At 40.1% G+C, this 27910-nt stretch overlaps 1 protein-coding gene and 2 non-coding genes across 10 annotated transcripts in view; 2 read left to right on the top strand and 1 right to left on the bottom strand.

Annotated features, from left to right (window-relative positions):
• The first annotated feature begins 11558 nt into the window (after positions 1-11558).
• trnas-aga lies at positions 11559-11640 on the top strand. The gene has a single exon. It is a non-coding gene; the product is annotated as a tRNA-Ser (tRNA).
• A 3450-nt stretch (positions 11641-15090) lies between these two features.
• Positions 15091-15162, top strand: trnag-ucc. Its single transcript has one exon. It is a non-coding gene; the product is annotated as a tRNA-Gly (tRNA).
• A 3364-nt stretch (positions 15163-18526) lies between these two features.
• jcada (junctional cadherin 5 associated a) overlaps positions 18527-27910 on the bottom strand; it is a 51582-nt gene continuing 42198 nt past the window's right edge. For all 8 annotated transcript variants that reach the window (XM_044104419.1, XM_044104418.1, XM_044104417.1 and 5 more), the window contains 2 exons: positions 24338-27825; positions 18527-22361 (listed from right to left, as the gene is read on the bottom strand). In XM_044104419.1, the coding sequence (XP_043960354.1) occupies positions 22327-22361; positions 24338-27825 (3523 nt within the window). In that variant the 3' untranslated portion in view covers positions 18527-22326. The remainder of the gene's footprint in view (positions 22362-24337; positions 27826-27910) is intronic.

A 27910-nucleotide genomic window follows, 5' to 3' on the forward strand; every position in this document is an offset into this window, starting at 1 on the left:
AGACAAAACATCCAGAGCTGTCTTTGATTAATTACAACAGCAGCATCTTAAACCGTAGTCTGTTTTTCAAACCGTCGTAGCTTCTCTTTACTTTACTGGCAGCCCTCTCATGTTTTTGTTGTTTTATTTTTCTTCTAATCATGTAAAGCGCTTTGAATTGCCCTATTGCTTAAAATTTGTTATTCAAATAAAATTGCCTTAACTTGCCTAAACCAACTTAGTCATATGTTAAAAATCAGTTGCACCGTAGATGACTGTCATATGTAGTGCATCAAAGATTTTGGATCAAAATGTGGCATAGTGAAAGCTATCCCTGATATCAAAGCAAGGATTCAAGGATTCAAAGTCATTGTATTCCTAAATGATGAATGATTTATTGATTGTTGGCACGATGCTCAGGAGAAGCATGGCAGATGTCAAGGTCAGACAGTAGAAAAACAGGGGGAGTATCCCATCAGACCGTCAGCTTCCAAAACCACACACACAAAAAAAAAACTTATAAGAGAGCATGCAGGCTCAATGCGACCCCACCGGACCGCACACAAGGTAAAAAGATTGCAGGGTCCAAAAGTTGTGACTTTAACCTTTCCATGGTCTTAAGAGATTAAGAAAGGTTAAAGCCAGAACTTTTACTTCCTTTAGTCTTTCAATTATAGTTGGTTTGATTAGTCACAGGGTTAGAATCAAAGACAAACATTCCCACAAAAAAAGGGTTCCGTGAGACCAGGCTATTACTGTCTGTGCCGCACATTGCATTACTAACGCACTACAGTTTATCACTTCATTTACTTGACAGAAGGATGTCATTTCATATTGAATTTTTTGAAGTCCACCTCAGCCTGAACATATTTTATTACTTGGTTTTAGAGGCAGAAATAAATGAAAACCAGATTTTTGTTGACCCAAAAAAACACACCCAGGGAAATGGTCCCAAGCTAGCGACTTTTGAAGTCATGCTTCGCCGGCGCGTACTGTCCGGGTGGTGGCCCCTGGAGGAGAAAGCCTCTGGTTTATGCAGCCCTCAGACAGGGAACAGAAGACGGCAAGAAGGCACGCAGCAAGACAGAGAGCCACAGTTTGACCCAAATCTGAGGAGGAGGAGGAAGTTTGAATGGGAGTGGCAGCAGCGGGGTGCCCGCAGAACAATGAGGGCTCCATAAGGCGTCGGTTCTCTTGTGTCAGTGGAGAATGGAAAGAAACGTCCTTGCGGGGAGGTCAGAGGCCAGTGTTGGCCTGAGCACTCGTATATCTCAAATAAGGAAGGGGCAAAGGTGAAAAAAACCTTCTGTCATAGAAATGTAATCCGAAAGTTGACGGTTGGTAGCCACATTATAATGAGAACAAAAGTAACTGGATGTGTGAGTAACTTTACTCCCAACGTAGCAGCGTCACTCTTCATAGCAATGCAAGTTGATCACAAAATATTTATCCAATTTATATACCCAAAAATCTAAGTAACATATTTCTAATTTCTTTTGGACCATGTGCAAGATTAACTGCTTTTATTCCTTCAGTTATCTCAACCCTTATACTTGCACCAGCTTTATTAGGTAAGTAAGAAAAGTCAGAAAATGATTTCAGACTGGCATGTTAGCTGATTCACCAAACAGGAAACTTACCATGACTTTTGATTTAGTCATCAGCAAACAATTTATTAAAAAAACACTATCATTTACATAAATATTTTAGAAAAACAGCACCTAAAGTGCAACAATATTAAATAAACCCACACCAAGAGGTCTTTTAATAATTTTGTCGCCTGTAGCTGCCCACTAGGGACCTCTAAGTTTCTCCACATGCACCACAGATTTGTGACAGTAAACTCACCATACTTGCCGACAGGGATGCAAAAAAACTGTTACTCACATGTTCCTACATCAGATGAAGAAAACACCCGAGTGAAACCACAAGTAGAAGAAGAAGAAAAAATAACAACAATGTTGTGGTTCTCTTAAATGCACTGTGGAGTGGTTTACTGTTGTCTTCCGGATTTGTTAAATGTCAGGGACAACATTAGACACCAAATGATTTGATTTTATGGTGAGAAGTTTACAGCAGAGTTCCAAACTATTTTTATAGCTTTGACCTTCCAGAATGACTTGTCTTTAACATCCTATATTGGATTTGATAGCAATGGCAGCAACAAAAGTTGAATATTTTTCAACTTTGTTGTCACAAGTACCAAGCTTGATTGTCACCTCATTGTGTAAGTTCTACAAAAAGGTTGTTTTTTTTTGTATTTATTGACAATATTTATGCAATTAAGTCATTTTTACCTTGTTTACCTAATTCTGGCACATTTACAGAAATGTTAATGTGTGTTGTCTCTACCAAATCAATTAAATTACAAACTTAAATGAGTAGGGAGTGACATTTCCTCCTGCGTATCCAGAACCTTATGCTGTAAATGGCTAACCAGTTTTTTTGTGTACTTCTAGAAGAATCAGTTCCATCCATCCATTTTCTAACACGTTTGTCCCGAGTGGGGTCAGGAGGGGTGCTGGTGCCTACCTCCAGCGAACATTTCAGGCGAGAGGCGGGGTTCACCCTGGACAGGTAACACAGAGACATACAGGACATGCAAACTGGGAATCGAACCCAGGACCTTCTTGCTGCAAGGCAACAGTGCTTCCAACTGCGCAGCCTGAAGTAACACTTCATTTGTTTTAAATGTCCTTTCTTCTTCTCTTCTGTGAAAGGAGTTGTTAAAGCAGCACATTAATACCCCATGAGGCCGGAGTGAAAATTGCTTTTGTGAGGTGCAGCCAGAATGCGTTTGTGAACACGAAGAGGTAAGCTTTAAAAAATAAATCATAGGATTTTATATGTGTGAATTTCATGCTTAAGTGTGTGAAATCCATGCTCAAATTTATAAGATTTCTATCTTCTATAATCGGTCTCTCCTGATTACCACAAGGAAAATCTTCCTGTCCTTCCATGACTCCACTTGAGATTTAGTGTTTAAATTAACATCAATTGTGCAATGTTTGATAGCAGATATGTGCCAAGTCATCTTGAGTCAGGATTAGAGCGAATGAGATGGTAAAATAGCTACAGTATGACCTGTTGAGTCCAAGCTACACCCCTGAGTCCCTGGGGCATATCTCTTGTTTCTCCTGTATTTACACAGACAAGCTTCACACACTGTTTCAAATAGTAGAGAATAAATAGCGAGCTGGCTTCTTGAGTAGATTTTCATGGGAGAGGAAAAGTAGGAGGAGGGTGTGGAGGTTTTTATTTCAGAGAAGGACACAGAGGAAGTCATAAACTTGACTTGCTTCAACGTGAGACGGTGGAGGATTAAAGCTAAATAAACTGTGTTTTCCAAAGTTACAGGAGAAGCGCGGTGGGATGTTTGGCCAAAGTGAAACAGCTGTCTGTTTACGCATGCATTAACATTTTTATCGAGCCACCTAAGTAAAGCATAGAGTTGTCTTTTAGTTTCACTTCAGCCATAACAGCTGAATTTACAGAGGTCAAAAAGCATCATCTTCGGTCCAGCTCTGAAGATTTTTCTTGAACATACTCCATTGATCTCGTCTTCAACGGGAGATCTCAGATGGCTCTAATTAACCTAGCTTTAATTAGCTAGAAGCTAATCGCTAGAAGCTAAGTGCTAGAGAATAAATGTTAAGGGCTCATCACCAGAGCCTAAATGCTAGAGGCTAAACGCTAGATGCTAAATGTTAAAGAAGCAAACAAATAATCGAGCAGATGCATTACATACGTCACGGCCAAACTTTAGCGATCGGGTGAAATCAGATTCAATCGTTTAAAACTTCAAGAATTCACGCCTCCTGCTAGCAATCGGTTCTCGAAATTCGAGTGTCCAGACTCTTTTGAAGAAGCAAACAAGAGGCATTGATTGAACTTTAAGATTAAATAGAGAATAAAGTCTGTAAATACAAAAGTTAGCAAACTTATTTTTCTCTGGATACAGCAAATAGTCATACCAAATCAAATCCAATCATGTATATGTATAACCTACTGCATCATCTGGAGTAGGGCTGAAACGATTCCTCGAGTGATACGAGTACCTCGATTATTAAAATTCCTCTAGGAAAATTTACCTGCCTCGAAGCTTTGTTAAATTATATTTTATTACTTAGTGCACCGTGTTCCGGCCGGGTTATTATTTACATTGCATGGAGCTCTCACTTCCGCCTGAGTTGATGACGGAAGCTAAGAGTTAGCAGCAGAACGTCCAGATTTCAAGTTCGACCTGGGAGAATTTTATTGATTGATGATAATGTCTGGGTCTTTGTCATTTTTCGGGGGATCCTTAAAATGACTGGCGCGATGCCTGGAGTACAGCAGCTTTTCTCCTCACTGAGCTGCTGCCTGGTGGCGGTTCAGAGCGCTGCAGGTGTATTTATACAGGTGAGCAGATAGACTGTATACTGCGGCCGGCTACGCATTAGATAATAAACGCAAGTGTAGCTTTACGGACAAACCAGAAAATTTATTTCATATCATCCCGGTCTCAACAATTGGGTGGCGGAGCTCATCGTGTCGACATGTAGCTAGTAGATGAGTTTCTGTGTGTGACGAACAAAGGTGTTAAATCCTGTCACTAACACAAACACAAAAGCAATAGATGCCTGTGCAAGGTGAAAGTTCATCTATTAAACTGACTGAAGATGAATACATAAATGAAAAGCTGGAGTACAGACATTTTTAAAAGCGTATTTGTGAACCTGCCTTTTTATTATTGAATTGAATATAATTTTAGATTTTAGTAGAACTTTTATTCAGGTTAACTTGTAAAAGTGAGCTATTATTGTTACGAGTTAATTTTATAAACTGCAGAAAAGGTATTGTTGGGGAAGCTCAACTGTGAAAAATTGGACTGATGTTGATATGCGATAGTAATACTGATGATACGTTAGATTTACCAATGTTTTACTGTATCTTTTTTTTTTTTTATCCGATTACTATTCGTAAGAATAATCGAAAGATTACTCGATTACTAAAGTATTTGTTTACAACAGCCCTAATCTGGAGAAGCTGGCCATTTGCCAATATCAAACATATATGTGGTATATGTATGGTATGTAAATGTTTACTGGACTCGCTTGGTGTCAGGAATCCCAATCATTTAGAACTTTTCAAACTCACAGAGGAACCTCTGTCAGCCTCATGTCAGGATTTCAGCTACTGGGGCCCTACAGAAGCCAGCTGTGATAGTTCTCCTGCTTTGTGTCTGCAGCTGATGTCAGGTGTTATCCATCTTAGAGGGGGTTTCACTGGGATCAGCAGAAGGGCTGGGGATTTCCATGCTTACAGCTCTGACATCTATAGGAAAAGGAAGGTGCCAAGATTACAGAGCAGTGAGGGGCAAACTGTGTGAATGATGCTAATGTTGCTCAAATCTAGATAGCAAGATGTTAATTATGAGACATTTGTCAACTGAATTGTGTTGTTTTTAGGAAAGGCTTCAAGGTTGTCTGCGTGACAAAGTGATTAAGTTTGTGTTTATTTACCACTTATCTCTTAAATGTATTTCTGATTTGTTTCATCTTTGCTTCACTCGCTATCCCAGGTTTGTTTGTGGTAGCATTATGTTGCAGTTTACATCCATGCATATGTTCTTTTTATGCGAACACTACCACACCATTAGATGAATATGAATGTTTCTTTTGTTACAAGGCACATTTCGGGTAAATGACTTATTTTATTTTATTTTATGCTCACCATTGTTTGTCCCTCTAGCGGCTTTTTTGACCCTCTGAAAAAAAGTCAGGTTGAAGTGTTTGAAAAAGGGTGTCTTTGAGTAGGTGCTGTAGGTCTGAGTTAAAATGTCACAGTTTCAAGATGTAAGGGAGTTTAAATTGTACAAACGACAAAATAAGATTATTTTAAAGAGGCGGTATTGTGTATTTTCAGGCATATCATTCATTTTACAGCAAAATCAAGTGACTATAGTTGCTCAGGAATTACCACCTTGAAATTGGGCCTCTGTCTCTTTAAAAACTCCTGCTCTTTCTGGAACTCCACCTTCAGGAAGTCATCGCAACATGGCTCCTCTATTAACCCTTTGACGTTTTTACCAGTGTTTCACTGAGAAGTAGCTCATATAATAAACTTAGCAGATATGCAGTTCAACCAGGTGTTTTGCAAATTACCCTCTGGCTCGTCTTAATGGGAGGGCTCAGTTCACCCAAGCATTTTTCACACATAAATGGTTGTCAAGGGAGATTAAAGGATTTCTTAAAACATGCATGAACGAATCAGAACAACACTCCAGGTATCGTTTTGATGAGGGAATAACATTATAGCACAAAATAAAGATCAAAAAGCAGATTTTACATAACATTGAATCTTTAACATCCTGATACCAGTGACTGGACCATGTCGGTATCCGGAGAAATGCAACGCAGCAAAAACTATCTGAGGAGTGTAATCTGGGTAATTCTGGGCAATAAATACATCTTGAAACCCAGAAAGAATTCATTCTCTGATGTTTATTGACAATGAAAAGGATCCAGTTTATTGGTTTGTAAATGTAATAGTTACCCCTGGCGTGACTAGATCGTACTGCCAGCGACAACATACAAGCTTCCACACTGTGGCCTTCAGAGCTGGGAAAGTCCTCAGAAATGTTTAGCGTCAGAGCTGCTTGTGTGACAGAAAAATGCTGGTGAAGTTAGTTTTTCTTTCATTTAAAAGTTGGTCCTGTGCCTCTAGTGAGTTTCTCAATGCGAAAGGGCAGACGGAGATTGCGGGGGGCAGGGGGTAGGGCATGAGGGGAGAGTTTGAAGTTCCCCTGGGTGAGCAGCCGCACCAGCGTTGCTTCACATGAAAACAAGCAGCATTTCTGCGGTAAGGGCATGAAATCAGGGTTGTTTCAGTTTTCCTGCATGTTTTCCATCGCCTTCTCCTTAAAGGGCCAGTATTACATGAAATAGGCTTTTACTGAGCTTTACATCATGTCATATTATTCCCTCATCAAAAACATACCTGGAGTGTTGCCTTGGGTGAGAAATCCTTTGCTCTCCGTGGGAACCATTAAGCCGTACAGAACGCTTGGAGAGAACTAGCCCCGCCTTCGAGGCGCACCTCCTCCTCTGAGCTGCAGTTTCTAGGCTTCAGAGCTTCTGCCTTCACAGAGCAGCTCTCCCCTGTGACTCCCACACTCAGCTCCTTCAGACTAGCCAACAGCAATTAGCAAACACCTGGTGGAACTGCGCATCTGCTGAGCTCATTATACCAGATACTTCTCAGTGTAACACTGGTAAAAACTTAGTAAAAGAGTCAATAAAGGAAAAATATTGTGGTGACTTCCTGAAGGTAAAGTTTAGCAAGAGCAGAAGTTTAGAGATAGAGGCCCAATTTCAAGGCTTTAGATTACAAAGTCAATTTTCTTTTATGTCATACTTAATTTATATCGCATTTTTATTTAAAAAAAAAAAAAGAAAAAAGAAGGTTAACAATTACCTGATTGTGCTATAAAATTGCACCGAGTGACTGGAAAATACATAATATCACCCCTTTAAATCTTAAATGATTAAAAGATAACCACTAAGAAAACCCTGACAGATAATTATAATTGTTTATGTGTTGTGTGAATTTGGGTGAAAGACTTCAGACTTGACTTAGAATTGAAATAAAAATGACTTGTGAAAAGAAGGTAATATCTCTGCTACAGAAGTTGGTAGTACCCCAAAAGACTTTGTGGTTTTAAGGATTGTCTAAAATTTTTAAAACCATGTACCATTTTCCTTCTACTTCACAAATATGCACTCCTTTATGTCGGTCAACCACAAAAAAGTCATAACGTAGTTTGTTGCTCTGACACGACAACGTTTGAACGAGTTCAATTGGTACAAATACGTTTGCAGGGCATTTGACAGTGAGGAGTTAACCTCGTTCATTAGGAGCACTGCTGCAGATCTCCATTCAGCTGCCTGAACTCCCTGCCAGGCTTCCAATCCTGCCTAAGTCACCTCAGAGGATATGTGTCACGTCCGCCTGAGTCACTCCTGCTGCGCCGCAGCGTCAGGGACGGAGGGTAACACAAACAGGCGAGCTGCAGCCAAGTCAAACAAAACTCGCAGCATTCATGCACGCTGGTCCTGCGCACGCAGACGAATGCGAAAGGCCAGCGGTGCCTGCACACACCTCGGTCCAAAGCACACAGCTTTCAGTGTACACAAGCAATTATCCGTCAAACACGTTTCATAGTTAAAGCAAACAGCGAAAACCATTTTAGGTAGGGGCAAATAAACAAGCTCAAGCGGGCAGGTTTGCCTGTGGAACCGCTGATAAAACCCCACTGATTTCTTGATGGGTCCTTTAAATGGAGGCCACAGGCAGGAAAATGAGCCACTTAAAGGAGCACCAGATCCCCCGCGGCCATTGGGGCTGCTGTAAGCACAGGCAGCTGTTCGCTTCATTGATGGAAAAGTGTCTTTATGGCGGCTGTTGAAATGTCGGTGGCTGAATGCGGTGCTCTCATGCCAAGGCTGTCGTGTTTCACAGGCGCAGCTTTGTACGGCAGCAGAGGAGACCTGGCCCCGCTCCTCCATCTGGATTTGGACGTGATGACGGACGGTCCGAGAAATGCCCTGAAACAACATGGCATCTCTTTGTGGGTTAGGTTTATGTCTGTTTATTTCAAGATTTTAATTATCACCATTTCCCTCTCATCCATTTCCAATTATTTGAAGGGGCAGTATTATGTAGTACCAACTTTTTGAGTTTCACGTCAAAAATGTAACTGTAGCGTTGCTTTGATTCTTTCATGCATGTTTGAGAAATCCCTTTATCTCCCTTGGTGACCATTCAGCTGTGGACCTAGCTCCTCCTACGGGGCACAGCTCCTCCTCAGAGCAGCAGGTTCCAAACTTCCACCTCCCAGTACCCCCACTCAGCTCCTTCAGACTAGTCAGCAGCAATTAGCAAACACCTGGTAGAACGACACATCTGTGGTGGCACAGGGGTCAAGAACAACCCAAATAAGGATGCCGACGTTGCAGGTTCAATTCCTGTCCTGGTGTCTTTCCTCTCTCTCTGTCTACTTTCCTGTATTAGTACCTTCAAATAAAGGCGCCACTAGAGCCAAAAAGACCTTTAAACAAGCCACTTCTCAGTGAAACGCTGGTAAAAACATAGTTAAAGGGTTAAAAGAGTAGCCATGTTGTGATGACTTCCTGAAGGCGGAGTTTCAGAAAAGGCAGGAATTATTTAGAAAGACAAAGGCAAAATTTGAAGGTGCTGAATCAGGAAGTAAATTTTGCTTCACGTCATATATGATACATGTTTTGCATTTTTATAGCTGAAGCTAACATAGTTAGTTGACTGTGCTATCAAATCCCTTTTAATGATGCGTGTGCTGAAATACATCACTACTTGCCTGCTTATAGAGTGGTTGGTTAGTGCCACTCCGGATAAGCGGAAGATGGATGGATGGATGGATGGATGGATGGATGGATGGATGGATGGATGGATGGATGGATGGATGGATGGATGGTTAGTAATAAGCAGAGTGATCATTGAATCTTGAGGTATTTCATGTCTTAGTTATTATTTTTGAGACTCGGTTTTGTTAACATTTTTTTTTTAATAAAAATGGGTTTTCTCCGACATTATGTATCTATAGTTCTTATTTGTTGTTATTACATTTCTTACTTATATAAATGACATTGAATGAATGTTTGTACCTTGTGTTGGTTTCACGGAACTACCGATGGAAAATAGCATTTTGCTAAATCCGGTATATTTTCGACAACATACTTCATTAATTCGCACTGTCCCATCTAACTGATTGATTTCATAAAATCTATCAAGGAACGAATCGATCCGACAGGAAGGAAACGTGTTATGTCTCTCAAGCCAAGGCAGCCGCGGTTCATTTCAGGCGCAGCGATCCAAGACGAGTTTAACGATCTATTAATCCTATAAGATCCAAACATCGCTAAGCTTTGCTTTGTGTGCGTTCTCCTGTGCAAATAAGCTCAACGCGTCGTCAGATGCACAGCCACTGGAGCGTGTAGCGCTCGGCGTCGAGTTTGGACATAAATCTGTGCAGATAAGCCAATGGTTTGCACACTGTTCCACCTTTACATCACATGCTTTCTCTGAGGTCTGAGGCTGAGCTTTCACCTGCCGGCTGTGGCTTCACACAAAGCCCTCATTGTGACCAGCTGGATTCCACTGGCTGAGATTAATACTCACACAGGCACAATGTCACAGATAAACACAAGCACTCCGCTTTGACATAGGCTGCTAACAGGCTGTCACACCAATAGTGTTGATTTAAGCTGCTTAACCTGCTGCCATATTGTTGTTTTGAGTTGTTCATTTTTTGGCTATTAGTTAATTAAATGGCCAAAAGACTGTGAATATCTGTAGTAAAAAACTACAGAAGTAAAAAATTTAAATAATATCCACCTTATTAAAATGTAAATTAAAGAAGGCACGTTTTAAAATTCGACTGTCTACAAAGTATGGGCAAATGCCGCCATCTGCTGGACAAAGGTAACATCAGCAAAACCTACAGGCGCTCGTGTGTGGAAAGATGTTTGGTCATTTCAACGCTTCGTAAAATATTATATACACAATATGAAATATAGTGAAAAAAATCCCCTCATGTAATAACTTTAAAGAAACTGATGTTGCTTCTCTGCTGAAAAACTTCATCTAAATAGTTAGAAACTCGTAAAAACAATTCTTAACAAGTTTAACTTTATCTCATAAGCAGGCGCCTGTGCTATATTATTTATGTTTTTCAGTTGTTTTTACAACTAATTAAATATATTCTTGAATGTACTTTTGCACATTTGTTAAATAATAACAATATTATCTGTATTCAATAAAATGTACACATAATTGCATTGTACCTATTTATGTATAAATTTATTTCACTTGTTCTTGCTTTATTTTACATAATAGATTTCAGGCTGTTTGGATAATACCAATGTTTGTGGTTATTTCATATTACTTAGGTATCAGTAGTCCTGTTTATAACTTTTTGTTTCACGTAATCTGTTATTACTTATTATGTTGAACATATTTCTTTACGATGTTATTTTTTCAAAATAAAGTACATTTTGGGAAAACAAAAACTGAACGCTTCACGGTAGCAAACCAGTTCATCTCCAAAAGATGTGAATATTGAGCTGAAGTGTAAGATTTCTAGTCAGTCATCTCAGAAAGCGAATGTTAGACCAATCAAAAACAGATGTCACAAATGTCAGGCTTCTGAAATGTCTGCACACTCAATATTTAGTTGGGCTCCTTTTACATGGATTACAGCATCAATCCTCCATGCTGTCGCAGCATGTGACCTTCAGGCATTTAGAATTAATTAGCTGATTAAGATGTGGCACAATGAGTTTCCAATAATCACCTTTATCACATTATTAAAATTTTCTGACACTCCATTTTGGGTTTTCATGATAATCATCAAAATTAAAAGAAGCAAAGACTTATATATATATAATATGAGCTTCATATTTTGAGAAGACTGGCAAGAACTATTGCACTTTTACACAATCGGCTAAGTGACACATTACCTGGTATATAGGACGAGACTGATGACGTCACTGACATCCTGTGTTGTCGTGGCCGAGTGGTTAAGGCGATGGACTAGAAATCCATTGGGGTCTCCCCGCGCAGGTTCAAATCCTGCCGACAACGGAATGAATTTTTTTTTCTTTTACCAATTGTGTTCAACTTACACACCCGTATGACATCATCTTATCCGTTTTCTAATTTTAATCAATCAACAAATGTATTTTTCATGATATCATTGACAAACAATGTTAATATTTCAAAAGCTAAAAAAACATTTATGTCTAATTTAAATAAACCACCCTCTCTTCAGTCAACACGAGGGAAAATATGGAAACCCTAATAACATCTCCTAATACCTATGGTTATGGGTATCTTAGAGCTTAACTTTATTTATTTATAAAAATTCCAAATGAATAGTTTTGTCTCCACCTTACCACTTGTTGCATGGCAGCACTTTTCTCTTTTGGCAAAACAAAGAAGCTGTGTTTTTTCCAGCTTTCCTTAAGAAAAAAAAAGAAAATCAGATATTAGAATGAGATCACGTTTATACATTATTTTACCCACCAGCCGTCATTAAGAGACGTTTACAGCCAGGCTCCACTAGATGGAGCTGTAAGCAGCAGTAATTATTGCCAACTTTTCCAAGTATTTTGGGAGCAATGTGTCATGTGGCAAAGTGAAGCAAACCAAAAACACATAAATTAAACAACACATGGCTTTTTGTTAGAAATGTAAAACTTCATAAACCTTTTTAGCTTTGTGTTGTTTTTATTCATTTCTTTTTCTTTCTTTTTTTATGGGGCACCAGAGGTGTTCTAGTGGTCTAAACATGCCTTAAAGTGAACAGGAGCCAGCCCATACACAGGTTTGTGAACAATCAAAAAAATCCTACAACTCTAAAGGCCAATTCTTAGCAAGTGTGTTTAAGAAACTCGTGTTCATGTTTTCACACTCGGCTATGATTAGTGTTTCATACCAAATTCAATAGCAAAGACCCAAAATGAATCTGTGTCGTTTTTCAGTCAACTTGACGAAAATTCTTTTAAGCTAAATTACAAGGTCCATCTTAATCCATAATGGCTGTAATGAAGTACTTTAACAAAAGTATCATATTTTTAATGAAAAATACTTTTGATATCATCTAAATAGCAATGAAAAATACATCTTGGATAGAACATGCAAAGAATTCCAAAAAGAAATGATAAAAAAATGTTTTTTTGTAGTGTCACAAACTGGGCTGCTGTTGATAATGCCGTGCCGTGACCTTAAACTAGCAGTTTGTGTTTGGAAACCTTCCAATTCATCCAAAACAAAACGATTCAGAAGAGGCGGTACTACTTCTTAGTGTGCTTTGTGTTCTGGATTATGAGTACAAAGCAGGAATCCAGCTCCAGTGTTTAGTAAAAATGTGTTGCATGTGGCTTTGAAACTATCACACTATTTATGTCTCTTGTCAACTCCCAAAATTTCCATCTTTCTACTTTAGTCTACAAAACACAATATTAGTACCTTGGCTTCCATTTGTGAGAAACACAAACATTGACTTTCCAGAAAGCCACCATGTGGGATTATCCTAAAAACCACAATCTGATGGATTAGGAATTAGTAGAAGTATTTCATACTGAGATTACACATTTAGCATATGTAATCTGCCATTACTGATAACCTTCATTCCCTCTGTGCATAATGTCACTATGCCATATGTCTAAATATTACTCTACCACAGAAATTTGATTGCGCTTAAATTTATAAAAATATTTATTGCGCACCATTTAGGTGTGGACGATACTGCCAAAAAAATTATATCACTATGTATATTTTTAAATACCACGATAACATATCACAGAAGATACTCCGCATTTTCTGCCTTTATCAAAAAAAAAACAAAAAAACAATTACATTTGGTCAAAAAATATGTAACATCGAAACCGTTTTTGTTTGTTTGTTTGCTTGTTTTTGTTTGTTTTGTTTTTTTACTTTCTTTTGCAAACAGTCCCCAGAATAAAAAAATATTTATATTAAACAGCAGGGACCAAAACAAAGCGCAGCAGCAACTTAAAATAAAAAAGGGGGTCTATTTTCTTCTGCAAAACAAAAACTAATACATTTCAAGACCAAAGCTACAGTCTTTTGTTGCGTAAATAGTCTATAAGACACTAATTTAAAGCTCCTAACCAACAACAGATTCAACAAAATGGAGCATTAACAGCATTGCTACAATACAGCTTCACGGAAAACTGAAATAAGACCGTGTAAAAACGGCTGTGGCACCTCGACAAAACAGTGACATTACATTAGCAACGTTATTACTTTAGCTTTTAAATGGAAAGTAAAACATCAATTATCGAAAATCCTTAATCTTACCTTCAGTGGGCGTAAACGCCGTCTTTCCCAAGCAGTCTCGGTACAAAACCGTCATTCTCTTCCGTTTCCCCAGGCCAGAGTGCGCTAAACAAGACATTTGTTTCGACTTTCCGTATTTTCAGACCTCTCTCTGTTACAACAGCATCACACGGTGGCAAAAACAAGGACTACAAAGAGCAAGTGAAATAAAAGCAAAAGAAGATTTACAAAATATATTTTACAAGTACAATTTTTCACCTGGTTACATATAGATATCGACAAAATGGCACAATACGCTTAATGCGTTAAAGAAATTAACGCACTAAGCGATAAATATACATAAATATAAACCAATTTTGGCCAAAAAAAATAAATAAATAAAAGAAAATCTGTCTGAAATCAGCTACGAAATGTAAATATAAATACTTAAATACACAAATGAAACAAACTGCTGTGGTTCAAAAGAACATTAGTGTTGCATGATAATAAGTGTTTCTCCCTCATCTTTTTTTAAGAACTCAAACCTTTTGTGCAAAATTAAGAATGTTTTAACATAAAAGGACATCTTACTTCTAAAAATTCTCAACACCAAAATATATGTCGTAAAAGCAACTTGAAAAAGGTAAAAGCCTGATCGGGAACTTTATTCATTTACATTTCTTCCATCTTTCTAAGTTTTGATTTGTAGGTTTCTCGTTCCCGCAACAGCACGACCCGCAGTTTGAAAGAAAACCGCTGCAAATGGCTTCCCATCGTCGAAAACGTTGAGTTCTCCTTGTCAGTCAAACCCACCGGTCCCCTTAAACAAGATTCAGCTTTCATGAAAACACCGCTGTGCTGACAGGAGCGGCTCTGCACAGCGGGAGAAACATTGTCAGGAAATCTGACGTTTTCTGGAGCCGCGAACGTATCATGATGAGATCAAGCGCCGCTGCGGCTTTATGCGTGGTGAGAAGTTGGAACCACGGCAGGGATTGGCTACTACAGGAAACGTCTGAACAGCTTTACAGAACTGCTCGGTAATTTGGAAACAGAAACATTTTACTATAAATGTCTAGGAGTCTAATTTTGCTACAAATCGAAACTTTCTTGTTACAAATAAACTATCGGAGTTCACGACTTCCTCCAGACGCACATTCCGTCTCATCCTGCATCCTCCCTCTGTCTTTCCCTCTACCGAAAAAAAAAGGGCTATTCCATCTTATTGACGCGGATTACTGGTTTTTGCATGCGATGGTGGTATAGTGGTGAGCATAGCTGCCTTCCAAGCAGTTGACCCGGGTTCGATTCCCGGCCATCGCAACTTGCTTTTTGCATCATTTTGTCCTTCTCCCCCTCTTCTTCTTTTTAATGTAATTACTATTGCGTCATATCCGTTTTTACAGTAGCCAGACTTCGATGCGGCTTTTGTCCTGATATTAGAAAATGTAACTTTTCAATCGATGAGCTCTTCTAAACAAGGTTGAAATACTCGTTGTCTCCAGCAGATGGCGCAAAGCAACAGAAAATATCAGAAGTAAACTTCCAATAACCTGCAATGACTTAGCAGAGTACTTGACGTTATCTAGCCTGATGCAATCTAGTGTGTGAGCAATAAAACACACGTTTGATTTGAGACAATACTATATTTCTTAAAATACTTTTTGAAAACATACCTATTTTAAAGCTTACAGAGTTGAGCACAGTGATTAGTATTGATTAGTCACAGCGCCAGAATGTGATTAATCTGAGAATTAAAAAAGAAAATCAAATTAATCAAACTAGACAGCACTAATTTAAGAAAATAAGTATACAGCAAAGTGAGTGCACATATTGCACTTATTCTGTAAGGGAAACACCTTTTTTAAAATTACAAGAGTCACGTGATCGACAACTGGCTTTTACTTCTGGCGGAAAAGACGGAGAAGACGATAGGAAGTGGTAGAAGGCGGTTTATTTTAATTACTTGTTGCTTGAACAAACTTATTCACGTGTGATTTTAACTCATATTCAATAAAAACATGGCAATTGCGAAATTGTGTATTTTCAATATTAGCGGAATATAGACGACGTTTTGCGCACAGTTGTTATGGAAATGAAGCGGCCAAGTTTGAAATGGAGAGAAAGGAGACTTTTAATAAATACATTTGGAACGACTCCTATAATATTTAATAGTGAATATTGGATCACCCTCCTGCTTGATCTACCGTGTAAGATTTAATCCCTCAGGTATGATGGAGAATGCCGCTTATAGGGGCAGCGGAGTCACGTTGAAACATTTCTCTGTTGCTTCAATCATGTGAAATAAAAGGCAATAAAGTTTTAACCTCCAAATAAAAGAATAAAACTAGACTACACTGCAATATTTTGATATACTGGGGATGAAAAACCCCCACAAAAAGCTGAAAAGCCAAATGTCATTTTTAAAAGCTCCTGTATTCAGTTTACTTGCCTCATGCATAAAAGTGCACAAAAGACGTAGCATTTAAAGACTGCTCCTTCCACATCAACAGCTTCATCAGAAATAATCTATCATGTGGCATATAGGCTGCAACGCTTTGATGTAAACGGAGAGGAATCAAAGCTCCACCTACATGTTTTCTGAAAGTGTTCAAAGCAATGATTCAGCTTTTTGATGCTCTTTTAAATGGGGCTGCAGCCAGTGGGGGAGGAGCGGCGCTGTCAGCCGTATTCTTAATTGGAATTTTATCATGTTTATGCTTCTTTTATCCCGTTTTTTGATTGAAACCAAACACACTCCAGGCTTCTGTGACGTGCACCATTCAAAGCTCGCTCTTTTTGTAATGCTCATATTTAGACGGTGTTGCTGTCAGCCTAGGTTTGTCTTATCTAACAGGCTTTTAGACTGTATTTATTAAGAAGACGTCTCACACCGTTGCAGTTTTCGCTTCTCTGCGCGGACGCAAGTGCATTTATTGGACATCAAAAAATGTTATGTTTTGTTACTTTTCAGACTTCATCTCTGCAAAATTTCACTAAGCTAACGCAGAAATCCAGTTCCATTGGAAGTCAGAACTCCGATCTTGATTTGACGTCCGAAATGTAGTCGGTGACGTCAAGTTTCTAACATGACGACCCCCATAGACATTGTTCTCAATACTACTTACGACCATTATTTTAAGCTTTACTTCTGAGAAACAAACACCACTTTGAATCCCTCTGATCTGCAGTACCGTCAAGAATATGCATAACAGTTTAAAATGGTTATTTTAAATGACCTTATTAGTATTTTGTGTTTCCTCGTGTAAATAAGGAGTATTTGTTGATACGACAGTCGATGCTTGTTAGTTTAATAAATACATGTTTTGTGAAACATAATTATAGCACATAAGGTAAAAGATTGATATGTTAAAGTAAAAAGTTAGAACAACACTGTTTGAGTTGCTAATGGTATTTTATTTGTATATTTTGTGGCTCTTACTGTGTGTTCACATACAAAGGCTGTTGAGCCATGTTGTGAACCATGATGTTGAGAGACCATCCTTTCAACCGGGACGATGTAATTATCTCTTATAACCTTTGGGCAGTTCAAGTCAATTTGAAAAGACACACATCAGCTCATTTGGCTCCTGTAGCTGCCCTAATGTTTAACATTATGTCCCTCGTTTGCGTGATCATGTGCGGTTGGTCGTATGCTGCCGTTTGGCCATGTCACCTTTGGAAGACGTCTTGATCTCCATTATGTTTTTTTAAAGGATACAAAAATACATTTGTGAGCAGAGTCAAAGTTGAGTCATGACGACCCCCCATGACTCAACTTTGATGTTCCATGATACCAAGGAACATGTTCTGCCATTGACTCTTGTCTGGTGACGGTCATTGGATCGGAAGATGAATTAGTGAGGTCACCAGAGTCCCATTCTTCAAACAGCACATTTCTTGCAAGTGAGACTGGCAGAACAGGTGCGCCCAAGGTGATGCTATGAGTCTTCAAAGAGGTTGAAGTCAGGAGTGCAGACAGCCAATTCCAGCATCTGCCCCCAAATACAGAACTAATCGCTGATAAACTTTGGTCTGTGCGGGAAGAGAACAGACAGCGCAGAGTAGAGAGTTTTCTCCCCAAGAGTGGAGATGCCCCTGACTTTAGAATCTCATCTGGACGTCTTTGATGCTGCATTGATGTTGCTTTTAAGTGCAGACAGCCAATTCCAGCATCTGCCCCCAAATACAGAACTAATCGCTGGTAAACTTTGGTCTGTGCAGGAAGAGAACAGACAGCGCAGAGTAGAGAGTTTTCTCCCCAAGAGTGGAGATAGTTCCCCTGACTTTAGAATCTCATCTGGACGTCTCTGATGCTGCATTGATGTTGCTTTTAATGACAGCAAAACCTGCCCTTCCAATTAGAGGTTGAGACCTTCACACTGCTTCCACCTAAGTTGTTTAAGGATTTGGCAACTCACATCCAACTCTGCTGCTCAACTAATAGATACATTTCCCTTACAAATATAAATGATCATACACAGACTTTGGTCAAAGAAATGACCAACTGAACCCATCTGTCCTTACCTTGTTTACTATTTATAAATATACTTTTGGTAGGGTTGCAACATTCTTTCAGAAGTCATTACACTAAGTTCTTCAAAAAAAGTGTGTCATTGTTAAAAAGTGTTTTTGAGAGTTCAAACTCTTAGTAAAAGACATGAAACATTAACACACTGACAAAACATTTCATGCAAAGACTTTTATTTATGAACAGTCTGTAGCACGGGTACAACAGCCCAGATTTGTCTCGATTTCTGATCAGCCTCAATAATCATACCAAGTACGGACAAATACTGTGCCTCCGAAAACACCTCTGTTTTCACAATAATCTAAAAATACCTTGTTCTGTTTTAAATATGTAGCTTAACATTTTGTAAAATAAAATATACATTGTATGAAATATAACAGTTGTTTATTGGATAGACTATATTGTACCAAATGCAATTATTATATTCAAATACACCTCCTCTGTGACTTGTTGCGTTGTTACATGCACCGAAACAAAAAGAAGGAGGGAGGGAGAGGGAGAGATGCGGCACTTACAAAAAAAAAAAGCTATACATACTTCTGTATGAAAATAGAAAATATCAAAGCAGGATGTGCACCAGTTGTCTAGATTATGTTACAAAGACGTCGCGGTACAAAAAGACCTACGGGGATGAACCGGATAACGCCTCACCTGGAGCACGGAGGTGCAGGAATACTGAGCTGGAGACCAGACCGGATCGGACCGGCACGGAACGGAACCCGGTGGTGAACCGTCGACAGAGCTGCTTACACGCAAGCCTCACGCCGGTCCAACCAGGTTTTACCACACAGTTTAATACAGCTGGATCACAGGGTGATATGGTTGCACAAGCAAAGTGGATAATAGCATTTTAGCCTTGAACTTTACTAGTTAAAAAATAAAATAAAATAAAATAAAAAATAATCCAATGCATAGCATAAAGTTCGGTTTGGCATGTTTGTCAATTTTTTTTTCTATTGCTAACCAACTGCCAGTTCTACCTGCAACTTTTACAATACTGATATGTCAGCATCAAGTTATGAAACACGCTCAGATACCGTCACTAGTATTCCAACAGCAAGATTCTGTACAGCATCGTTACTAAGCGTCTTTAGCTTAATACTATTATTGCCTAAACAACTTCACATGTCTTATCTGTTGAAATGAAATGGAGTTGCTGCTGTCCAAACTGGACAGGGGACACACAGACGAACATCTCTACTGAGACAGTGTGTACCAGGCACACTGCGATCTGTAGCGCCACATCTATGTCTTTCCGCAAAAAACAAACACAAACGCAACAAACCGGTGAGGAAATCTCAACAGTTCCAGTCGGACGTTTGCATAAACCCATCGCGGGCTTTGAATATCAGAGCACTTCTTGGGCATTTAATGATTTATTGTAGCCACTCTATGGAATATTTATGCAACATGCAGGTTCAAAATTTTTTAAAAATAAGAAAATAAGGTGCATAAGTTCCATGCCGTCTTTGTTTGGCAGCACTCAATGGAAAACCAATACTAAGAACAATGGAAACATCCAAGGGAACAACCAAGTATTGGAACGTTTTTAAGAGTCATTTCTACACAACTAAGGGTGCTGTGGTGGTGCAGTGGTTAAGCACAACCCACATATGGACCCCTTCCTCTTTGATGTGGCCGTTGCAGGTTCGATTCCTGGCCTGATGACCCTTGCCGCATTGTCTTCCCCTGTCTCTTGTTACCCACTTTCCTGTCAATTCACTATCAAATAAAGGCCACCAGAGCCAATGTAACCTCTAAAAAAATTGATTCCCAACTACACAACTGGTCATTCTAAGACCATTTGTTCAAACAAATATATTTAATTTGTGTGGAAGTTATTTGGATCTGACTCCAAATCAGTTTCCCGGGTCACTGTACCCCTTGGACCAAAGAAGACTGGTCAGGAACAACCCAGACACCAACAAAACTCAAATCTACTATAAACTGGATTTTGCTGTATTACCGGTGTAAATGTTCATAGTTGAAAGATTTTTACATTACCAGTGATTAAGAGGTTACCAACCAAGAAATATAACAGTCTGCATATTCAACACCTTCAAAACATTGCTGTTTTCCCCCCTGCTAGTTTCTCACATGAACAAATCAAATAAATTCTGGAGAATTTTAGGGTCAGACGAAACAAAAACTGAGCTGCGTTTCTATTGCAAATGTGGGCGAAACTTTGTCAATATCTCTAAATATTGCAAAATTGTGTTGCAAAGACACAATTTTTGAAATTGAAATGTTTTCCTTGACTATGTTTACTCACACAATATTCATAAAACATGTCACCCCATCATCCTCCTACCACTTCCTGTCGTTTTCTTCTTCATGGTTTGTGCCAGTGGCAACATCTGGTTGTTGATCATGTGACGCGAGAAAAGTCTTTCCATTGCAGTTTTGCTACTGCCAAATCAACACGATGCGGTCGCTCTGCTACCAGTGGTTCTGGTGTGTGAAGAAAGAGAGGTAGTTCCAAATTCTACAAATGTATCTCAAATAACAACTAGCCGATTGAAACTTGCTGACAGTTGCTTGATGCATCAACACTGATTTTGAAACGGAAGAAAGATGGCTACCAATAAACGCCTTTAATGTCCTAACCTCAATTAGAAAACAGCCATTGCTGATAAGAGGCCAAAGTTATGCCAAAAACGTGGTGTTGGGCATGACAAGTTTCTGCTTGAGGTAAATTTAACCAAAGATTAGTCAAAGTATGTGGAGATACATGAGCCTGCAATCGTATAATTTGACGCTTTTATTCAAACCCAGGCACCTAAATCCCTTTCTAAAGTTATTTGCTCTGGTGGAAAACCTGGTTGAAATAAATCATTAAAAGCCCAAAGTTAAGATGACCTGGATGTAAACTTCTCAGCGGAACTGCATGTACAGATCGCTTAATGCCACACATTACGCATGGAATGACTTTTTTTTTTAAATTGGGGAACAGTATGCGGTTTAACTAAAGACATTTCTAACACAGTGAGGCTGCTGATACTGAGAGCGAACAAAGGGGGATCGCTCTGAGCGTAATCTCCGAGTACGTGAGGAGATTACCAGGTGTTTGGGAATAACACGGAGCCAATAATCTCCGCAGTGCAAATCTAACACTTGTACCTAAAGGTAGAGCTTCAAAGCAAATGAGATTAGCTCCTTGAAATAGACTTTACTACTGGTATTATGCCCTGTATATGACAACTATATTGCTCTTGAGTGAAACTATTCAAGGACCACAGTGTTTCTCTTTGCAACCCAAACTCTTTTAGTACATTCTCGATCACACACGTTTAGGAGGGGGGAACAAAAACGGTTAGGAATTTCATTACTGCTCATACACGTAAGGATTACACTTTGAAAAACAAATCTAATCTCTCAACATACATAAGAAAATATACATTTCAATTTATTGTCTTAGATTGATTTTTTTCCTTTATAATCTTAATAAAATCTTATAACTCTTTTATTTACATTTGGTGTAGGTTAATACTGATTGTAATGCAATACTGTCACCTTGTGTGTGTGTGTGTGTTCTTTTTTCTGTTACATTTCTTTTGCTCACTCGATAAACAGACGCACTCTTACATTCAGGTTTCGACACGGAAGCTCCCAAGAAGTGCGGACGGGAATCAACGACACACATTCTTCTGAAACGGAAAGACGACTTCTGAGAGGAGGAAGTCCGCTTGCTTGAGTCCTTGCCTTGTGTTTTAGAGGCAAAGACGACGGGGTGACACGTCTGATACGACCTAAAGAAGCAGCACCCAGCTGTAGCTTTTCTTGGCTGTAAAAATGCTCTTTCAGCACCAGGACGGTCGGTTCTTGGAGATGTTGGAAGGAGGCGGGAGGGAGAGCCGACTGAGCTCCGAGGCGAGATGAAAGTCTTTGTTGGTGGTAAAAAAGCTGTTAATGGGAGAAAGACAGATTTCCACAGTGGTGAAGGCAGTGGTTGGAGGTCACACCCGTTCTACTCGACTGGGGTCGTATGAGTCTGATGAGAAAAGGAGAGGAAAGAAGACATGAGAGGGCATCCCTGAAAACGAGGGCAGACTTTCAGCAAAAGGGACCTGAAAGGATGAGTTCGACAGTGTTTGCTTTGTTACAGAGAGAAACAGAGAGAGAGAAAGAGAGAGAGAGAGAGAGACAGAGAGAGCTGGAGTCACAGGCTGGTCAGATTGGCTCCAAGAGTCATCTAAAAAGATCAGATTTGTTTTTATTTCATTTCATCTACAGAAAAGTGTTTCTGTTTCATGCCGAGGCTAACTCTGTAAAACGTCGGAGAAAAAATGAAACAGACACTGCCAACTATGATTCTCTCTTCATGGTAGCAAATATTAGCAGGATTCAGGGCCTGTCCACACTGACCGGGATATTATTACGCCACTTGCTTCTGGGTTTAGGTGTACACAGAAACAGAGGCTTTCCAAAGTAAACGTTTGCTATGATGACCTCAATGATGGAATGTCAAAGGGGCCAACATAGAACACGCCCACCAATTTTTCTGTTTACCCTCCCACATTTCCCTACTTTAGCCAAACAGTGGTTTAGCTAGGCTCAGCATCTTTGTTTGAATTTTAACATATGGTGAACCTCTGGTATTCACAATGACTAAGGACAACACCCACCTATGGACTCCCAAAATACTCGAGATTACCTCTAGAAACACTCTGAACTGCCTATTTTAGTCTTCCTCGTCTTTGCTCTTGGGGATACAACCAATCAGCATCAAGGAGAGTGAATGACGCTTTCAGATTGGCTGCTTTGCAAATGCCAGCCAGCAGACTGCCAATCTTTTAGTTACAGGTTCCCATAACTAAAAGATTAGTTTAATGCAAAATTAACCCACTTTTCAGACAAAAAAACATCACGCAAACAGTCAAATATGGTGGTGTTGTGTGATGCCCCAGGTGTTTTGCTGCTTTGAGACTTGGACGACTTGCTGTAATGAATGGAAGAATGAATTCTGCTCCCTTGCAAAAAACCCTGATAGGAGACAAATATGTATTTTTGGGTGTGGTCACTAGATGGGGCTGTGGTCTCCAGGATATGAGCCCAGGGGTGACAGGTAGTAGACAGGCGTTGAACCCGGAAGGGCATACAAGTTTTTGACCGCTCTGAATTGGCTCTTCCAAAAAACCCCTCTGGGATTGATTTTACATACTACACCAAGAACAACGTACGGTACGCACACTCAGTGTGTCATAACAAATCAGCAACGGATCAACACTTAACTAGTACAGCATTAAACTGGCTAGTACACCCGTAATTATCAAGCCACCATGCAGTAGGACAATATTCTGAAGCACACAAGCAAAAACACCTCTAAATAGCTTACCACAATGCAATGGGAAGGCTTTGGACTGGCCTAGTCAAAGGTTGGACTTGAATATGACTTAGAAGCTATGGGACAACTTCAATCAAATAAGTACATGCTTTACATTTTATTGAATAAAAACAATTCTGCAAAAATGAGTGGGCCACAGTGATATAAAAGGCTCCCTGTCAACCGTTTACTTTTTCACAAAGGGCCAAGTTGGGTTGGGATAGCACTTTTCTCTTAACATTTTTGCAGCACTGTATAACAGTGACTGCGTGCAAAAAACAAGCACATTTCCACAGCCACTAATAATACAAGACTGCATGTCAGACAAAGGAGTAGGACAGATGGCAGTCATTACCTCTGCAGGAAAGGCATTGAACCTTTGGACACTTTACTAACTCAATTAATCTAAAGTAGGTCTGGTGATGATGAAGCTATTTTTCAGGATGACAATGCATCCACCCAAGCTACTGAGCAAAGAGCATCAACATTATTCTTCACATATAATTTAAAGAGAATGGGTAATATCATATATATATATAAAGTAACAAACATGACATATTTACGTTTTATATAATGGATGATTCACTATGATGGGGACATGTATGTATAAAACATCATAATCCTTTAATGATTTTCACACCCACCTGAGACAGAGAGCATTTCCTCATCCTCCACATCGGAGGTGCCGCAAGTTCCGGTACTGAAGCTCAGTGGCAGAGTGATTTCTCTCTTGGGAACGCTGCGAGGTTTAGGAAGCAGAGGAGGCTTCTGGAGCTTGGTGCGCTGCTTTGGTATTGGTAACTTTCCTTCCTCTGCATGTTTGGTGGTCTCAGCTGTACAGACCAATGCTTCTGGTATGTTCTCAGAGGTGTTTTCAACATCTTCTACAATTCTCAATTCCATCATTCTTTCCTCTGCATCTGGTTTAAAATGCTCTTCATTTATCTTGCTGCTTGCCTTTTCTCCAGTTTCATCGGTCATGTCATGTACCTCCACTAAATGTCTTTGCTCTTTCCTACAGATTTCATCAGCCAATTCTTTTGGTTCTTCAAACTTCTTTAAGTTGACACATTCATTCTGGTTTTCCTCTTCTTGAGTTATTTTTCCATTCTCTTCCAGCTCCTCCTTGTCAACGCCGTGCTGCACAACATTCTCCCTTGTCTCGTTACAAACTTTCATTGTTAGATCTTCTACTACTTTAGATTCAGGCTCTGGGGTTTTCAGGCTAAGGCGTCTTATTCTAGACACAGAGTCCAGTTCTTTAAGACGGGCCATTCTGTCTGTAGTCAACCCAGTAGAAGCAGCAGCAGATGAAGCTGCGGAACAGTTCAGCTTATCTTGCAGAGATTCAATAAGTTTGCATGTTCCGCCTCTCCCTTTCTTCTCCCCACTACATATGCTCAGTGATAAGGTCTCGTCTGGTGTGACAGGTAGGGACAGAGGAAGCTTACTTGGTGGGAACTCGGGGATGTCTAGGACTGATGGAGTTTCTGTATCCTGGTTCTGCTGGCCATCACTGTGGTCATTTGTGTGCTTTAGTCTGTCTTCTTCCTCTTGCACCACTCTAGACCCTGTCTCCTTGATCTCCTCCATATCTGGTCCCTGGACTATCAGGGATTCCTCTTGGACTTGCACAATCGCTCTTGTTACTTGCTGTGTTTCTTCATTGGAACTTAGCTGTTTGTCAACCAAAGCAGAGTCCATTTCAGGCTCGTCGTCATCAGACTGTTTGTCTTCGACACATAAAGCCTCAACTGGAACAGCAATACCTAAGATCCTTGCAGCCCTCTCCTCTATAGACTCATTTTCAGGGATTCCTTTTGCAAATTTCACCTCATACAGGTTGCTGAGGTCTTCCGTAGGCAAAGTGTTAGCTTTTTCCTGAATAAGTAGGCTCTCTAAGTGCTTATCTGCTATTGTTGAGTCATTTTTATATGTTAGAGGTTCAGAGAGCGCATATCTTTCATCACTATCATCATCTCTAAATGCATAAGACACTTCCATTGTCCGTCTTGTAGTATGTAGCGAGTTGCCTTTTTCAGGCGATATGCAACTTTCCCTTTCTATTCCGCAGACCTTTGACTCACCACCGACTGGTGAGAGGTCTGATTTAGAGTGTCCTTTCAAGTTACGATCAAATTCTTCTCTTGAATTGTGCTCAAAGCTGCCGCTAGTTCTCACAAGAGCTGTCACGGACTGACTATGATCTTTATGATTGAGTGGAGATGGGACTGAAAGTGAGCGCTGCATTGGCTCTCCAGGACCACCAGGAGTTTCTGTGTAGACAGTAAGCCCCACATCCCTCAACAAGGACTCTTGAGGAACTGGGATGTCCTGCCTGTAGAGATGGTTTGAATCACTGCAAGGGGGGACAAAAGACAGGAGAAAATTGTTGCTTCGGCTTGGTTTGGGAAGAGGGGATTGCTTACTTGTTAGTGGGATGTTATTGGCCTGTGGCTTGGAGAAAGTTCCACTCATTTCCAATGATTCCAGATCAGCACTAGAGGCAAAAGACTTTGATCGCTTTTTTATATGATTGGGCCTTTCGATGTGCATTGGTGGGAGACTAATTGCTTCCCGGCCTGGTTCTGGACCACCAGTGAAATGTGCTCCTGATTTAAAACAAGCCAGTCTTTCATCCGCACTGTCATTTTTAAATCGACTCACATTTGGTCTTTTGCTAATTGTATCTTCCATCTCTTTGTTAATAGTCTCCAATTCACCAATTGCGTCACAGGGTCGTCGGTTCACTGGCTTCAAGAGAAATTGCCCAAAGACCAGTTGTTCTTCACTTTCAGGTGGACTGCTCTTCTTAAGAGAAGATAACTGATGTTCTCCCTGATTATGTGTCTTGGTAGGAGATGAGGAGTCCTGTTGTGTGTGCTGAAGTGATTCTGTTTGTGTTGGGCTTAAGCTAAGACGGGAGAAGGCGCTGTTACTGGAAAGATGAAGGTTCTTTTGACCTGTCATTGGGTATCCATAAGAGGAGGCACCATCAGTCCCAACATCAAGATCCATAGTTGTATCTGAGGCTGAATGAAGAGCCTCCTGTCTCTTGGTAGGGCTTTGGGTTTCTGGACTTTTAAAACCTGTCACAGGTGAGCCTGTTTGGGTTTCCTGGTTACGGTATTGGTTTCCAGGCCAAGATCCACCATAGCCTAACTCTTTGTCCTCATTTGCTTGAAGTACCCAGGCGTCTATGACCTCCTTTCTTAAAGGAGCTCTTTTGTAATTCCTCATTGAGGACGTGCTGGTAGTGTGGTAGTGAGAGTAGTGTGACTTGATAGGGATCTCGTTCACAGACTTGCTACGGATGTTGGGGCTTTCTTTGAGACCTACAGCAAAAGTGTCAGTGTTCGTAATGGTCAGGTTTGGCATTGCCTCATTATTGTTCTGATCAGCTGCTAAGCCTTTATTAATGTTTGTCGGCGTGTGAACGGGGACAGACACGAGGCAGAAAATAGTTTCACTCACTCTTCTTTTGGTGTTCCTTTGGATTTCTTGCCCTGACTCTGGAACAATTGTTTTTACTTGTGTGATGGTTTCTGCAAAGACCTGGTCTGAACTGGACCCCTGACGAGAAAAGGTCCTTGTTAATGGGAGCTGAAAAGCTGAAGAGGGGGAGGATGGCGATGGTAGAGTGTTGAGATGTCTGTTGTTGCAGTTTTGGTCAGGTGCTCGGAAGTTACTTATAGAGTCTTTGTGCAAATCACTTCGCCACCTTTTATTTTCATTGTCCACATTGCTAGAAGACGTCTGGTTATTTTCACCTGCCAGTTTGGCAGAGACAAAAGGCCCCAGTGGCGGGGGCAAAAAGGCACTGTCATCGGGTGCAGGCTCCGATACGGTGACGCTGGGAAGCTCATTACGGATGTGGCGGATTTTGTCAGCGTCCGTCAGAGAGTTACCACCCAGAGCTGAGGAAATGTGACGAATGCGAGGATCATCAAAGGAGATATACTGAACTCCTCCTCCTGAATGCTCCTGGGTTGAATACACAGGGTAAAGCTGCTTCTGGCTGGATGCACTTCTGTCTCTGTGGGGACCAGGCCAGGAACAAGCTGGATGCCTGATGAACCAATGAGATCCATCAGGAGCCACTTGTATCTGTGGATACATATCCCCTCTGTACCTAAAAGTTAAAGGAACAAAGAAAACATGAAAATCAATACAATGGTTTTATGAACAGATGCACTTGAATAAATGTGTAGCACTAT

The sequence above is a fragment of the Gambusia affinis genome, linkage group LG21 (assembly GCF_019740435.1).
Source record: "Gambusia affinis linkage group LG21, SWU_Gaff_1.0, whole genome shotgun sequence".
Classification (NCBI taxonomy): domain Eukaryota; kingdom Metazoa; phylum Chordata; class Actinopteri; order Cyprinodontiformes; family Poeciliidae; genus Gambusia; species Gambusia affinis.